The following is a 15218-nucleotide window of genomic DNA, read 5'->3' as shown; positions in this document are numbered from 1 at the left end:
ACAATACAAAAAAACATCCATTTTTTATGCTTTTGTTACAGAATTGTTCAATAATATTACTCTGCATAGTTACGATAAATAAAAGGTGTATTCAATTCAAAATGGGAAAGTGCTTGTTCATTTCTTTTGTTGTTGATGTCAACACAAAAGCACAAGTTTTGGGTTTGCTTGAAAACAGGCATGGCAGTTTTTCAGAATAAGAAACATTACCAGTGAATGACTTGTGTGAAGCAATGTATAAAGGTGTTTGTGAACGCAAGAAGTCTGCTGTCAGCCAATCACAAAGATTTGCCGCTCTAATGGACGTTGTAATGCTAATAAAGGTTTTCACAGCTAGACAGAGATGTACCAATGAGTTCATCGTCAGAATCTGTGAAGAGGTAGTCTATGAGAAAAGAGGCCATTTCAGCGGTGAGAGACTCATCAGGGCTGTAGCACTGCAGCGGTGAACCCTCGCCTTCAGACAAGCTTCCAAACACCATCAGCACGTCACACAAACACACAAACGCCTGCAGACACACAAAACAATCCAGAGATTTACACCAAGAATCACATTTCACACACGTCTACTAAATACAGGTATAAAGATCTCAGCATATTTCATCGTTACTGTTTTCTTCTAAACATCACCTGTAACAAATCTACTCTGTACAGCCGAAATACAGAGTTTTCAAAGCTGCTTTATTTCCATAACAACGAGCAATGTATTAATGTTAGACTATTTAAATCCACCTCTCTACCATCTTTAGTTCTCACAATCTGACAGATCTGCTGGTTGAGATGGACGAGGCTGAGCACTAAACAACAGAAGAGATGTACCTGATTTCTGATGTCATTCTGACCCACAGACAGGCAACTCTGACACACAATGCAGAATGAATGAAGAGAGTTTAACAGACGCTTCAGTTCGGCCTGACAGAGAGAGAGAGAGAGAGAGAGAGAGAGAGCAAGATTCACTTTTGTTAGTATAGGTACTACAGGATACACTATGGCGATAGTGTAAATGCTGAAAATCTGTCATATCGGACTTATATAAAGTACGTTAAACATTAGAAGAGTGAGAATGAATGAGAAAACGTACCTTGTCTGTTTGATGCTGTTGTGTGATCTTTGTTCCTTTCCAAAACAGATGGAATACTGCACATTTCAGAGCAGGAACCATCAGCTTCACACACACACAGTGTCAAGGTTAAACATGTAAGCGTTTCTCATTATTTTGATTTGGCATGTGACAGAAGAATGATTAGAATGATTTGATAAGTGTATTTATTATGTATAAACAGTTCTTTAAATGCAGAACAGCAGGTCACGTGGAGCTCGACAGCCCAGCGCTCAATCACTCCGTACAGGAGGAAAACAAACAACATATGCAAACAGTAAACACAGTATATGATGACAGAGGAGTCGAGATTAAAACTCTTTGCTCAATGTGCTTTCTCTTCTAAGAAAGATAAACGCTTGCTGTCAACTGATCGCTCATTCAGAAATCTCTCGGACGGGCATTCTGCTGTTGTCATACAGTATCTCTGCATGAGAATGTTTATACAACAAACACTGAATGTAAACATGAAAGTGTCCATGTTGCATTAGAGCATTCTTACATGCACAAGGTTTCTAAATCTGTTCAATCATGCGCTGCGCTAACCCAAATAATGTCAACATGTTAATGTTGGGGTTGGGTGACCCGAATCAAACACCATCAAAATTTCAGCGTTAGTTGAATTAGGATTAGTACGGTAGATTTCATAAGTAAGAAAACCTGTGAGAGCTCCTCACTAAAACACGTCTGTCTGTCTGTCTGTCTGTGTGTGTGTGTGTGTGTGTGTGTGTGTGTGTGTGTGTGTGTGTGTGTGCGTGTGTTAACCTTCTTGTCCAATTCTCCTGACTCTATTTCAAACTTCATAAGCTGAGAGCAGAACTCAAACAGGTTTCTTCCGGTCATATCACTGGCACTGACACGCGCACACACACACACACACACACACACACACACACACACACGCACACACACACACACACACACATATCATTTAAGATTGTGAATGTTTATACAGAATAAAACTACACAAACTCAAACTTACCTGCTGAAGACTGCAAGAATGTTCAGCGATGAAGCAGCTCTGTAGTAATCATCCTCATCAGCTGAATCCTAAACAACACAGACATCACATCTGAGTGAGCACATGCTATGATATATTTTTAATGCCCAAATGTCTTCACTAGTCCAAAACATCCATGTAGCAAGTGGCATCTCAGTATTTAAAATGCATATAAATAACTTAAACCTTGAAAATAAAACTGATCTGTATGAGGGTAAGTGCAATATAGAAAACATTGTTATTTAATGATGAAAGCCATCAAAGCTTTTTAGTATATATACACATGCATGCAGTGATGTATATGTGTACATTTGGGTACCTGCAGTATTGTAGTGAGGTTTGTAGTACATTTCTCCACTGTAGAATCCAAAAGTTGACTGATGGCTCTCTCAGCACGACCAGAGAAGGTGTAAGAGTCACAACACAAAGAACACAACACACGCACAGATGCCTCTAGCACACACTCCTCACTGTGCTTCAGTACAATATCACACACCTGAGACAACAACAAATCCAAACACTGAGACCAACACACACACACACACACGCACGCACAGACAAACAATATTACATGTTAAGAACTTAACGACATACTATATAACCCAAGAACAAACACAAGAAAGTCTAAAATACATCTGGGCTAAAGATATCAAAACTAGGCTATAATAAAATATTTTGTACATGGCCCCTTACACCTTTTTACACCTACTTTAGCTGCAGTTATATAGTTAAATAGATTGTGAAAATGTGCAATTCTTTTGATGCATCATCACACAGATCTGATGTGACAATTATTTCAATATTAAAAGTTTGGCAAACCTGTATTCTGTCTAATGTGTAAATGGATAACTGACATGAGAGTTACAGCGGTGTAAAATCGTCATGCTTCATAACGAAAAAATCATTCATTTGACATTGAAGAGAAACTGCTCGTACTTTCTCCAGACGTGATGAGCTGCCGTAAGCATCCAGATGAAAATACAGCGGCGCTCTGAGTAGACAGCTCACCTTCCCAACATCTGCAGAAAACTGAGCAAAAAGAATTCCCTCTCAATTCATTGTTCAAAACAATCAGAAAGTCAGCGACTGTCATCACATCTAACAGCTAAATTATATTCAGTACACTCTTGTCAACAGAAAAGCAGGTCAGCATGTATTATTGATGAGATTTCAGTTTTTGCCTTTTGCAGTCCGGTTATTAAATGTATAGTGTGTCAGCCGGGCCATGTGAAAATGGAATTTGAGAGAAAGAAAGAAAGTTAGTTCACAAGAAAGCAGAGCTTTAAAACACTCACCTTTGCCAGTAATTGAGGCAACACAGGAATAAAATGGTTTGTAATGCGTCTCATCTCTTGAGCCTGAAGCTTCTTTTCCCTCATAGTCAGATTCTAAAACACACACACACACAATAGAACACACATGCAATTGAGGCGGTCACAAAACATTGAACAGTCTTTCCATCTGTCTCATTTGTACCTTCTTCTGTGAGCGGGTCATTGGGGGAGTGGCCTCTGCCGCCTGTCTCATTGCACATACCATAATGTCAATCAAAGCACTCTCCATCCCTTCCTCAACACCTACAAGAAACACACACGTCGTCATCATGTACGCTGTTGTCAATACATTTAAATGACACATGAATTGGACATAGACTCACCACCTTCCTGCAGCAATAGTGATGTCATCACCTCCCAGTTTTTTAGCTCCGCCCCAGCAACATCCCACAGACTGTCGACCAGGTACGCAGCGTGTTCGTGATACTAACAGACACACGAAGAGTACACTGAATGCACACACATATCATGTTATCGGTGTAAGGACATGTCACAGACATGAGAGCGGTGCATGCTGGGATGTGGGTTTACCTTGCTGTCAATGAAAAAGCGTGCGAGTAAAACAAGGAAAGAATTGCTGCGATTGCCTGATTCTTCATCTAACACGCTACACAGCCTAGAAACACACACATGCACATGAACACACACACGCTGTTCTACTGAGTGATGATGTCATTATGAAAAACATACATGTGATACAGGAAGTGTCCAGCTGCACAGGCGAGACCTCGATGTGTGGCGAACACCAGTGGATACACACCAACACACTCCTCCTCACTCAGACCATCATCTGTGTTCCTGAACACACACACCACCTCATCATCATCACCTCCATACACTTAACATGCTGTAGAGAGTAATGCTGACATCGTAGAGTAATGTCCACTTTATGCTGAGCAGCAACTAACTCACTGTTGAATGAGCAGTAACAGCTTCACAGTTTCCACAGCAACATCTGAGTCTTTATCCAGAATCATGCAGACAATCCGTTCCTGGGGGGAAAAAAACATTTAGCAGTAAATAAAAATAACACCCAAGAGAAATTCGGCAATATAAAGGTCAAGGGCTAAACTGTAGCACCCGTTCTTCTCCTCTATTACTAAATCAATCTGCTTTCAAAAGAACTAAAATTACTTTCAAGTCATACAGATTAAATTCTGGAATAGGCAGATATACCACCGCTCCTTCATCGGCTACAAAAGACAACAAATTCATGTTGCACAGCGTCTTACCTTGAAGCGGCTTGTGAAGAGCTCTAAACGGCCAATGAAATCTTTCTCTGCATATAATTTCTGCAAAGTCAACACACACTTCAGACGTACCGGAGCTTGCTAAAGCCAAACACACACACACACACACACACACACACACACACACACACACACACACACACACACACACACACAGGTTTATATTATGTTGTTGTTAATTTGCTGAATATAATCAGTACAGTATTACTGCGGTTAAGATTCTAATGTTAAAAATAAATATTTATTCATTTGCATACCTATTGCATGTAGATATATTAATTACTTTTAGCAGACGCTTTTATCCAAAGCGACTTACAAAGTAGGGGAAAACAATAGAAGCAATATGTGCAACACAACAACAACAATGCATAGGTGCAGTAAAACTGGTCTCAGGCAACCAATCACAGTATACGAAGCTAAGAATATCCTTTTTTTGGGGGGGATAGGAAGACTGTACTAATGGGTCAGATGTTGACGGAAGAGATGTGTTTTTAGCCGATTCTTAAAGACAACTACAGAATCAGCTGATTTTGTGGCAAGAGGGAGATCGTTCCAGAGTCGTGGAACACAGTCGGAGAAAGTGCGTATTTGTATTTGTATATACACTGTATTTGAATACATAAAGTCTAATTATTGTATCACAGACACTACTTACATGTTCACAGTAAGAACGAGCAGTGTAAGGTGAACATGTTGAAATCAAACCTTATCATGCAGCATCCAGCCCACGTATTTAAGGTGCTCGTCATTGAGGAAGCAGGCGGGGTTTTCTCTGAACCACACCCCCATCTCCTCCATGCAGATGGCCCGGATGTCTGGAACTCTGTCGCGATACCGATGAACAAAAACACCCTTAAAGATCCCATTCATGAGAGAGCGCAGGTCCTCCTGATGCTCCGACACCTACATAATAAACACAAACATCCTTTTACTCATTCTATATTTAGATGTTTAATACATTTTAAAATAAAAGCAAACTCATCAAATCAATGGATTAGCACAAATTGAACTCTGAGGACTATATATCAAGCCAAAACATCAAAAACGTAATGCATTATTAATATACATTAAATTATAATATTATATTTTATCAGCTTTGTATGTGCATTTGGAGTTTTGTAATGCAGCTTCTCAAAGCATCACACCGAGTTGTGTTTTAAACAGTACTGATATATTTGTCGTATAATATTGTCATCTATTCTGGACTCTTCTTGCCGTCTTTGGTTCATGTCATCCATTTTAACTAAAGCTTTATTTGTAACAAAAGGAATGAACATAGAAATGTTAGCACATTTTTGTAAATGTAACCTTTAGCATTGATCACTGAACACAAGTATGTTGCTTTAGATGAACGTAAGTGTGCGTGACCTCTTTTAAAGAGTTCTCTAGTTCCTCCTCTCGTCTGATGGCTCTTTGTTCAGCCCGTTTGATCTTCTCCATGTCACAACGCCTCTTGGTCATCAATGCTTGAGCGTTCACTTCTGCAGCTACTACCACTATCGCTGACATCAGCCGCATGGCTACACACACACACACACACACACACACACACACACACGCACACCACAAGCTGGACAGTTACTACAGTAATCTGAGCTTCAGTGTTTTCACCACAGTGCTGATGGTTCATTCGTTGAATGTTTAACTGCTAGACTACAGCAGTGCTCATGTCCTGATGGTTTTAAACTCACCGATGAGAGTGCTGGTGTGTCTGAAGGCACGGACCTGTGAGTCGGCCAGACCCGTGAGCAGCGCAATGAGCGATGAGAAGAGATAATCATCATACAACAGACTGTTCCGACAGCTACGAACTAGCAGAGACAGGAACTCACACAAACCCTCACGAAAGCGTCGCCAGTCAGAGCCCACTGACACCAGTGGATAACTGACAGAGTCCTGCACAGAGAGACAGGCAGAATGAGAGAATCTAAATGAAAACTTCAATCAAATTAAGGGCTGAAAATGTGCATGATTCGGTCTTGTATAGTTAGGTACAGGTACAGTTGCATTCAAGACATTTTTTGGAAGGTGGCATTATTCCCTCCCGCATATGATCTCTATATTTGCTTCTGATGAAAGCATCTGCTAAATAAATAAATGTACACGTCAGTATAGTGTTATTTCTCTTACCTCATTAAATTCTTTAGTGAGATGACCAATTATATCAGCATTCTGCATGGTGTTTAACATCTCTTTCGTGACTACTCCTACAAACACAAACACATTGTTTTGAAACACCCTAATATAAGTTACACTCTGAATGCTCATCTGTGACATCACCTTTACAGCCGCTGCACTGTATTACAAAGTTGATGAGCTCCAGAAGTCCCGCCTCTTTGTCTCTGCTGTACTCATCCAGCCAATCATCTATCACCGTCTACCAATAACAACCAATCAGAGGAGTGTCCATACACACTGGACTCTGATCTTCACGTCTCTGTGTCTTACCGGAAGCGCACTGCGGCCAGACCTCACAGCCTCATAAAGACCACCCGCGGTGGCATGGCCATCTGTCTGAACGTCACGCCGCCTGAGACCCCGTGTGTTTCCTGCTGTCTGCGGCTCATTGGAACTTCTGACCGGCTGATAAACCCTCTTAGGAGACTTCAGAGAAACAGACACTTTAAAACACATTTATATCCTTGTGTGTGTGTGTGCTTGTTTTTATCCATTGTGGGGTCCAAATGTCCCCACAATGATAGTAAAAGTCCCACACACTTACACCGGTGGTCCCCACAATTCAAATGGATTATTAAACTTACGAAATGATATTTATTTGAAAATGTAAAAATGCTGAAAGTTTTCTGTGATGTCAGGTTTTGGGGTTGGGTTAGGGGAAGGCAATAGAATAGTATATACAGTTTGTCCAGTATAAAAATCATGGAAAGTGCCCACAATATATAGAAACCTAACATGTGTGTGTGTGTGTGTGTGTGTGCGCGCGTGTGTGTGTGTGTGTGTGTGTGTGTGTGTGTGTGTGTGTGAAACCTAACTGTGGTTCCCTGTGAGGAGATCAGTTTTCTTTTGGTGGGTTTCGGCTGGAACTCAAAGTCACTTCCAGAAAGAGAGAGGTTGTCCTCAGAGCTGCATCACGCACACAATCGTCATCATCATGACATCATCACATGGGTTATGTGTGTATACGCACTCTGTTTACCTGTAGGACTCCAACGCATCCATGTGCTCCATCAGTCTACAAAAACACACACAAAAACCATTCATTGTTCTGTGGGACATTTGTTTATTTTTCTGTTGTTTCATGTTTCAGCGTTTACACCTGTGTTACAATGTGATGTCAAAACTATATCAAAATCCACACAAAAACGTCCACAGATCGCGTGAGAAGATCGATGACTTATGCACTCCAAAGGTGGCATTTTGAAAATTTAACGCGACCGTTCTCAAGTACGTTTATACGACGTCTAACATGTTGAGTAATTTATTTAGGCCTAAACTGATGCGAGTTTAAAAAAAACTGCTTTGAGTTATCTATAATCTGACAATAATAACATAGATTCTGTCACTTTACCCGAAACTTATATTCGTAACTGTTATTAATTTCTGTGAAGAGAAAACCATCACTGTGAATGAAGTCTCACCTCAGTGAGCGTCTCGCGTTGAACCAGTTAATCAACCGCTGTGCTTATCGATCACTATCTGCTAAACCTGTAGAGATTAGTTCTTGATAAATGTGTCTAGTTTAGTTTTTCCTCACTAACTAATGAACCTGTTCAGTCAGTCACGGTGATCAAAACGCTATCACTCGGTCCTGAAAGATCTGGCTGTGGATTGGTCCAAAGAGAAGGTGTCTGAACAGCGATTGGCTCTCACCGTGAGCAGAGAGGGAAATAATTGGATGATTTTTGTAGCGTCATAAACTTAGCAACCGCTGGACTTTTTTGCAATTAACCATTGAGCTCATTAGTTAACAACAAGCCAATGTACAATTATCTTTCCTTAAAAATTACAAACAACATTACCGCGTTTAAATATAGACACAGAAGTAAACATATATTTTAAGGGGGAAAAAAGAGAGAAAAAAATAGCAACCACTGGACTGTCATTCTAAATGTCTAAATCTGACTAACGTTATACTAAAAAGTCATTTTAATTCATTTAATTCAGCATTTAATATTTTGTCATTCTGTATTTCTTTAATTCTGTAACCAATTAATAAAAATTCAGCGACGGACACAACTGTTGTACTCCCTCCAGTTGTACCACAAATTTTACGCATGCGCAGTTTAACCATATTAATCAGCAAAGGCGCATGTCCACAGACAGCCTACATAGCCACACAGACACAGGGCTCGAATGGAAGAGGGGATGCGAGAGGATGACAGAAAATGACAAAGAGCATCCCCTTTGTAAAACCACCAAACTGATATTAATAAAATTTTATTAATATCAGTTTTATAATGCAAATTGTCTGTGTCGGGTGAAAACCTACTCCGTATTTTATAATTTTTTCATAAATCATAACTATTATACAGACTTTACGTCTGTCTGTGGGTAAAAGAGCTTGTGACTAAACCTCGAAACTTCATTGGATCATCAAACTGTCAGTCAAACATCATAAATCCACCCAGTCTGTTGTGTGACTGTGAAGTGAATGTAGTTAAGGATCACATTTATTAGAGTCTCTCTGAAAATGTACATTGTTTTCTTTACTCAACAAACACTTTATATAAAGACTAATGTTTTGTGTATTTAAGGAGCGTGGAGTCATAGCCAATACACTGTCATAAATAGCCACTGCATAGCGCTTTATCTTTTAAAACATGAGATTTTGGCCAAATGACAGAAAAACCTGAACCCCCACAATAAACGTTATAAGCTGTAAATTGGACATTTTATAATGTACTAGCATGCTTCCTAAAATGTGTAAGATACTTGGTCTTTTAATATCACTGATGCACACATTAAGCATTTTACAATGGTTTGATGCATTTACTGACTCAGGTGTGATCGTTGTAAGGATGGACAAAACATATATGTCCCACATTTACTGGACAAAAACCTCATTTAAGTTTATGTGACACGGCATAGTGTGGAGCAATGATGCTGAACAGTCATCAAGGGAATTACATTATTGAAAACACTTCTTTTCATTTGTAATAATAGTTTGCAATATTTCTGCTTTTGCCAAAGAGACTTTGTTCCAAAAGATGTATACGTTTGGATAGCTCAAATTTAGTTGAAATCTTATAGTTCTAATCATTCTTAACATTTATTAAATAAACACAATCTGTAATTGTTGTTTAAGGTTAGCTACGGGACACGCACTTCCCCAACACCAAAAAATTGACCGTACCATCCCCATTGATTTTTGTTTACAATTCGACCACTGCACACGCATAACATATAAAAAGTCAATATAGAAAATCATTCAAAAGCTTTTAAATAAATCATACAATTGTCAAAAAAATAGGACAACCAATATCTGTGCCTACTAATAAATGGGAATCATTTATAACCAAGTTATGAATAAAAAAAGGCCATATATCAAAATGCACTTCATTATGACTTAAGTAAATCCATTAGTGACAATAAAATTTTGTTTGATTCTTTACGCTCCGTTTGTTAAGTGTCAGCCAGCCCTGTTGAGTCCTACACATTACTGATCAAAACCTCTGACACACAGAAGTGCAAACTCATCATTACTAAGAAAACAGTCCCATACATATCAATACGATATCTTTATCTAAATAACATGACGCGTTTTACGCTTACATCCTGCTTGTAAATCACATGAAAGTTGCTGATAGTCCATTCTTTTCTAGCAACAATTACACTGACTACACTAGTTTTTTGTTCATTCGTTTGAATCTTTTACATCAAACCAAAAACGTGACATGAAACTAAAAAACTACGCTATAACAATACAAATGTAAAAACAAAAAACTTCTTTCATAATTTATTCCTCCTCATGTCATTCCAAACCTGTAAGAGTTCTGCAGAACACAAGAGAAGATATTTTGAAAACTGGCAATCAAACAACATTCAGCCTCATTGACTTCCATTGTATGAACACAAAACCACTGAGACATTTCTCATAATATCTTCTTTTGTGTTCCACTGAAGAATATGGCATTCAGGTTCACAACCACATGAAGGGGAATAAATGATGCCTTGTCTCTTTAAATGCTTTACATTCAGTGCAAGTAATGGGCTGGCAGAAAGTTCAGAAAGTCCAGTCTGTCCTGCTGTACGGGACCATATCAGAGAGACTTGTTTAAGTGCTGCAGTGTTGTAAGTGTAAATGTCGTTTGTCATATGGATGAAGGGTTGCGTCACACTCACCGTGAGTAGCGCGAGCACACATGGGCGTGACTGACGTGTGGATCTTTGTGTGTGGATGTTAACAGTAGCGGCTCAAGATCGCTTCCAGAACTGCGCGCAGAACTCAGAACCGCAACCATGTTTGTCTTAGTTTCCATTGTGGCTTTACTGATCGCTTATTTTATTATTCACAGGGTTTTTGTGCACAGGAGGACTTTCAATGGCACAACTAAACTCTACGGGAAAACCGTCATCGTTACGGGTGAGTGACTCCGTCAACTTGCATTGACGTCTCTACAGTTTACATGATCCGTCATGTGTGTTTCAACAAGTATTGTTTCAAATGTTTCTACTAAAATGAGACGCGTGTAGACATACAGCAAGAATACAGACGTATAAAATAAATGCTGTCATGGATGAATTCTATATGTAAAGTTCAAGTGCATGTTAAGTATACTTTCTGTAGTACTCATATAAACGCATAGCTGTAAGTTAAATGTGGCCACATTTTAGTTTTAAAACTAATATAAAAGTATTTAAGTATAACCATAATTTGAGTAACACAACTACATTTTTCACTTGAACGTGTACGGTTTAAAGGAAGTGTGTTTAAGGTGTTTCATCTCAATCCAAAGAGTAAACACAACCGCAAAATACGTTGTGATACTTTTCCCCATCTTTAACTTTCTTGTATAGGTCAAATATACTTAACTGTGATCATTAGTATATTTAGGAGAAGCACATACAAATTTGACTCTCTTCTCATTTTTACTAAACTAACAGAACATTGAAATAAACTCATTTTCTATTAGGGTAGAGTCCTTACCTTGAGTAAAAAAAACTTTCCATTTTTGTATACTATTTACAGCCATTGCTGGAAAAACAATTGAAGACTTTTCTCTCCTATTGATGAAGTCAATATTTATGCATTCATTTGGTGAAACTGCAGATATTCCACAGTGTCCGTCCCATCAGATGAACACATGGATGTGTTTTATTTTACAGGTGGGAACACTGGCATTGGAAAGGCGACTGCGGCAGCGATGGCCACGAGAGGAGCGCGAGTGATTCTGGCCTGTCGCAGTAAACAGAGAGCAGAAGAAGCTGTAGGAGATCTCATACAGGTGAGAACAATGTTGTCACACATTTTTCTCCTGCACACTTTAAAACTTGGATTATCTTGCAACAGAAGTTGTCATGCGCGTTTATTCTTCATCCACAACAGGCACATGGACGGTAGAAACAGAAGTGAAGTGCTGTTGATAAAACCTAAACCGGTCACCTTTGGGTTATCAGCCCAGCTCATGAACATCTTAAGCTCTGGTGGATATTTTGCTTTTTTTTTTACCTGAATACCAAACCATAATCCTTCCCTGAATAAGAGTGCCCTACCCACATACACTGATCAAATGGACTCATTGTACAGAAAAAAAGCCCTCTACTCAATTACTCGCTTCAAATCTAAAGGGTGTAAGGATATATTTAGGCATTACATTTCACAAAAAAATGAAATTGTATGATAGGAAATTTGTTTAGTTCTATTGATTGAGCTGCAAACTTGTGACCTGCATCAACATAATATGTAACGTTTTCATGTTTTTTGTGTGTGCGTGTTTTAAGTTTCTTAATTTCTTTGTGAATTGCTTTAAATGGGTCATATTGCACGGCTAAAACGAATATTATTGTTTGTTTTAGATGTAACGCAATGTGTATACACCATTTAAAGTTTAAAAAACACTGTATTTTCCACACATCGTGCATGTTTGCATCTCCTCTTTGCTCCGCCTCTCTGAAACACACAGATGTTTAACAAAGCTCATGGCTCTGAAAAGCGAGGTGTGCTGTGATTGGCCAGTTCACCAGTGCGTAGTGATTGGTCAAATACAGCAAGCGTGTGAGGGAAATGTAACGCCTCTGACCATATTTGGAACATTAGGTTCCAATGCAATTGTACTGACAGACGATACAATGAGATTTACAATTACGCCCACCTTAACTACGTGTAGATTTGGGCGGTCTTAGTCAAATCATGTTATGAAGTTACGTAGATTTGTGGGGGTGTGGCTACACGCGGCGTTTCAGGCAGGTCTGGGTGAGCATTCGCTTTTACATAGAATGACTCTTTTGTTCCCACACTTTCATTTATGCAATTTTAAGTGTCGAATACATGCATGAGCGACTTATAACACACCAAAGACACAGAACAACACGTGTTCACGCCATATGACCCCTTTAACTTTCAATTACAGATCTACTTATTTTCAATTAATCTAGATACAGAAGATTTAATTAAACCTTGAATGTTATCAATCCTATAACAAGTAGTATGTACAAAAAAGTGTAATGTTTTGAAAATAAACATTCTTTGAATTTAAACAAACAGTTGTTTTAAATATTGTGATTGTACATAATGAATGTATCGTTACAGCCCTGGTCGTATCTGTTGTACAAACATTGAACATTCTTTAATGTTTCTTTAAAATTTCATTTTTCCTCATAGGAAACTGGGAATGACGGCATCATCTTCATGCAACTCGATCTTGCCAGTCTGAAATCTGTCCGAGCTTTCGCTGAAAACTTCCTGAAGTCTGAGTCCAGACTAGACCTGCTCATCAATAATGCAGGTATGAAGCGTCCCAGTGAAGTTTTTCAACATGACATTAAACCTCATTATTTCTCAAGAGTTCACAGGACTGTCATTAGTCATGTTTGCACTTAAAGTTACTGTAATGATTAACCTATAGCTAACAGTACAGAAAACACACCTTTACGCACGCACACACACACGCACGCACGCACGCATAGCACACACACACACACCTTTACATGCACACACACACTTTTACATACAGACACACCTTTACATGCACACACACACACACCTTAACATGCGCGCACACACACACACACACACCTTTACATGCGCACACACACACACACCTTTACATGCACACGCACACACACACACCTTTACATGCGCACACACACACACACATTTACATACGCGCACACACACACACCTTTACATGCGCGCACACACACACCTTTACATGCGCGCGCACACACACACACACACCTTTACATGCGCGCACACACACACACCTTTGCACACACGACTGTGGACTGATATGATACAGAATATACCTTAAAAAGCTTTTTCTGTAATGTCAAGTCCATTATTCATACATTTGAAAAAAAAAAAATGCAGGCGAATTACCTTCATTTGTTGTTTTCTCTGAGTGAATATTGACACATGGTCTCGTTCAGCTTTGGCCTCTCCTGGATACACTGAAGATGGTCTTGGCATGATCCTCGGTGTCAATCACATCGGCCCGTTTCTGTTGACCGATCTTCTGCTGGATCGTCTCAAGGAATGCGCACCCAGCCGAGTGGTGAACGTGTCATCTTGTGGTCATGATCTGGGCACCATTGATTTCGACTGCATCACCACACACAAGAGACTGGCTCTGGGCTCATCCGATGCAGATTTATTCAAGGCATATACCCACAGCAAGCTCTGTAACGTTCTCTTTACGCACGAACTGGCCAAGAGACTGAAGGGAACCAGCGTGACCTGCTACAGTCTCCATCCAGGTGAGCGGACCGATCAGAATCTGCTCTTGAAACAGGCCAGAAAAGATTTCTGGAAGTAAACCCCACCTCTTTTAACCGTTTGTTGTCTATGTCTGATGTGTTTCAGGGTCAGTAAGATCAGAACTGGGTCGTGATATCAACGAATGGCACACACGCATCATCAAGGCCTTTGTTAGTAAGCTGGGGGCCACAGACACGGTGTCTGGAGCTCAGACGACACTGTACTGTGCTCTGCAGGAGGACATCGAACATCTGAGTGGACGATATTTCTCCGACTGTCAGCTCGTTCAGGTCAAACCTGAAGCCAGAGACGACGGTATCAGCAAAAAACTGTGGGAAATCAGCGAGAAATTGTCTGGCATGGCTTGATCAAACACTCGAGCTAGGAGAAAAATATTGTCTCTACATAAACCCTTTGTTCTTTGTACTGCATTTGTTTAAAGTAAATAATAAAGTTGTTTGAAGATGTTGAACTTGGAATTTCTAACACACTCCCTTGTTATTGATGTCCTTGAAAAGACATAAACGCTTTCTGGATAGGCAAGTTCTAGAGAACAAGACGAGACGTGTAAGCATTCTTATCACGCTCAGGTTGACAATCAGAGACCAAACTTTACTACAAAACGTTGTCATCATTTATTCCCCTCATGTGTATGTCC

General features: G+C 39.6%; 2 protein-coding genes across 3 annotated transcripts in view; one reads left to right on the top strand and one right to left on the bottom strand.

Annotated features, from left to right (window-relative positions):
* The window catches only part of LOC130563543 (cohesin subunit SA-1), a 14074-nt gene extending 2969 nt beyond the window's left edge, over positions 1 to 11105 (bottom strand). Inside the window, exons 1-23 of the mRNA XM_057349124.1 lie at positions 10987 to 11105; positions 7841 to 7876; positions 7677 to 7767; positions 7132 to 7287; positions 6964 to 7060; positions 6814 to 6890; positions 6375 to 6579; positions 6052 to 6203; positions 5389 to 5586; positions 4666 to 4764; positions 4346 to 4425; positions 4124 to 4231; positions 3965 to 4049; positions 3757 to 3859; positions 3576 to 3676; positions 3395 to 3487; positions 3036 to 3128; positions 2419 to 2619; positions 2082 to 2149; positions 1865 to 1952; positions 1082 to 1165; positions 820 to 912; positions 350 to 509 (exon numbers count right to left, since the gene is read on the bottom strand). Coding sequence (XP_057205107.1) covers positions 350 to 509; positions 820 to 912; positions 1082 to 1165; positions 1865 to 1952; positions 2082 to 2149; positions 2419 to 2619; positions 3036 to 3128; positions 3395 to 3487; positions 3576 to 3676; positions 3757 to 3859; positions 3965 to 4049; positions 4124 to 4231; positions 4346 to 4425; positions 4666 to 4764; positions 5389 to 5586; positions 6052 to 6203; positions 6375 to 6579; positions 6814 to 6890; positions 6964 to 7060; positions 7132 to 7287; positions 7677 to 7767; positions 7841 to 7876; positions 10987 to 11105 — 2587 coding nt within the window. The remainder of the gene's footprint in view (positions 1 to 349; positions 510 to 819; positions 913 to 1081; positions 1166 to 1864; positions 1953 to 2081; positions 2150 to 2418; positions 2620 to 3035; positions 3129 to 3394; positions 3488 to 3575; positions 3677 to 3756; positions 3860 to 3964; positions 4050 to 4123; positions 4232 to 4345; positions 4426 to 4665; positions 4765 to 5388; positions 5587 to 6051; positions 6204 to 6374; positions 6580 to 6813; positions 6891 to 6963; positions 7061 to 7131; positions 7288 to 7676; positions 7768 to 7840; positions 7877 to 10986) is intronic.
* Positions 10902 to 14942, top strand: dhrs13l1 (dehydrogenase/reductase (SDR family) member 13 like 1). 2 transcript variants are annotated; one of them, XM_057349283.1, is made up of 6 exons: positions 10902 to 10987; positions 11160 to 11227; positions 11971 to 12089; positions 13466 to 13589; positions 14233 to 14559; positions 14666 to 14942. In XM_057349283.1, the coding sequence occupies exons 3-6, from the start codon at positions 12009 to 12011 to the stop codon at positions 14926 to 14928; spliced, it is 795 nt and encodes a 264-aa protein (XP_057205266.1). In that variant the 5' UTR covers positions 10902 to 10987; positions 11160 to 11227; positions 11971 to 12008; the 3' UTR covers positions 14929 to 14942. The 2 variants fall into 2 exon arrangements, with proteins under 2 accessions (XP_057205266.1, XP_057205265.1); XM_057349282.1 differs by lacking the exon at positions 10902 to 10987 and having other exon boundaries at positions 11003 to 11227.
* The last annotated feature ends 276 nt before the right edge of the window (positions 14943 to 15218 follow it).

The sequence above is a fragment of the Triplophysa rosa genome, linkage group LG13, assembly GCF_024868665.1.
Source record: "Triplophysa rosa linkage group LG13, Trosa_1v2, whole genome shotgun sequence".
In the NCBI taxonomy this organism is placed as follows: domain Eukaryota; kingdom Metazoa; phylum Chordata; class Actinopteri; order Cypriniformes; family Nemacheilidae; genus Triplophysa; species Triplophysa rosa.
Note: the sequence above shows the minus strand (reverse complement) of the source record. Positions and strands in the feature narration are given on the sequence as shown.

Coding starts and splice junctions, on each gene's coding strand:
- dhrs13l1 (XM_057349282.1), top strand. CDS start 11,104: ATGTTTGTCTTAGTTTCCATTGTGGCTTTACTGATCGCTTATTTTATT. Junction 12,090..13,465: donor CTGTAGGAGATCTCATACAG/GTGAGAACAATG, acceptor TTTTCCTCATAG/GAAACTGGGAATGACGGCAT. Junction 13,590..14,232: donor CCTGCTCATCAATAATGCAG/GTATGAAGCGTC, acceptor GGTCTCGTTCAG/CTTTGGCCTCTCCTGGATAC.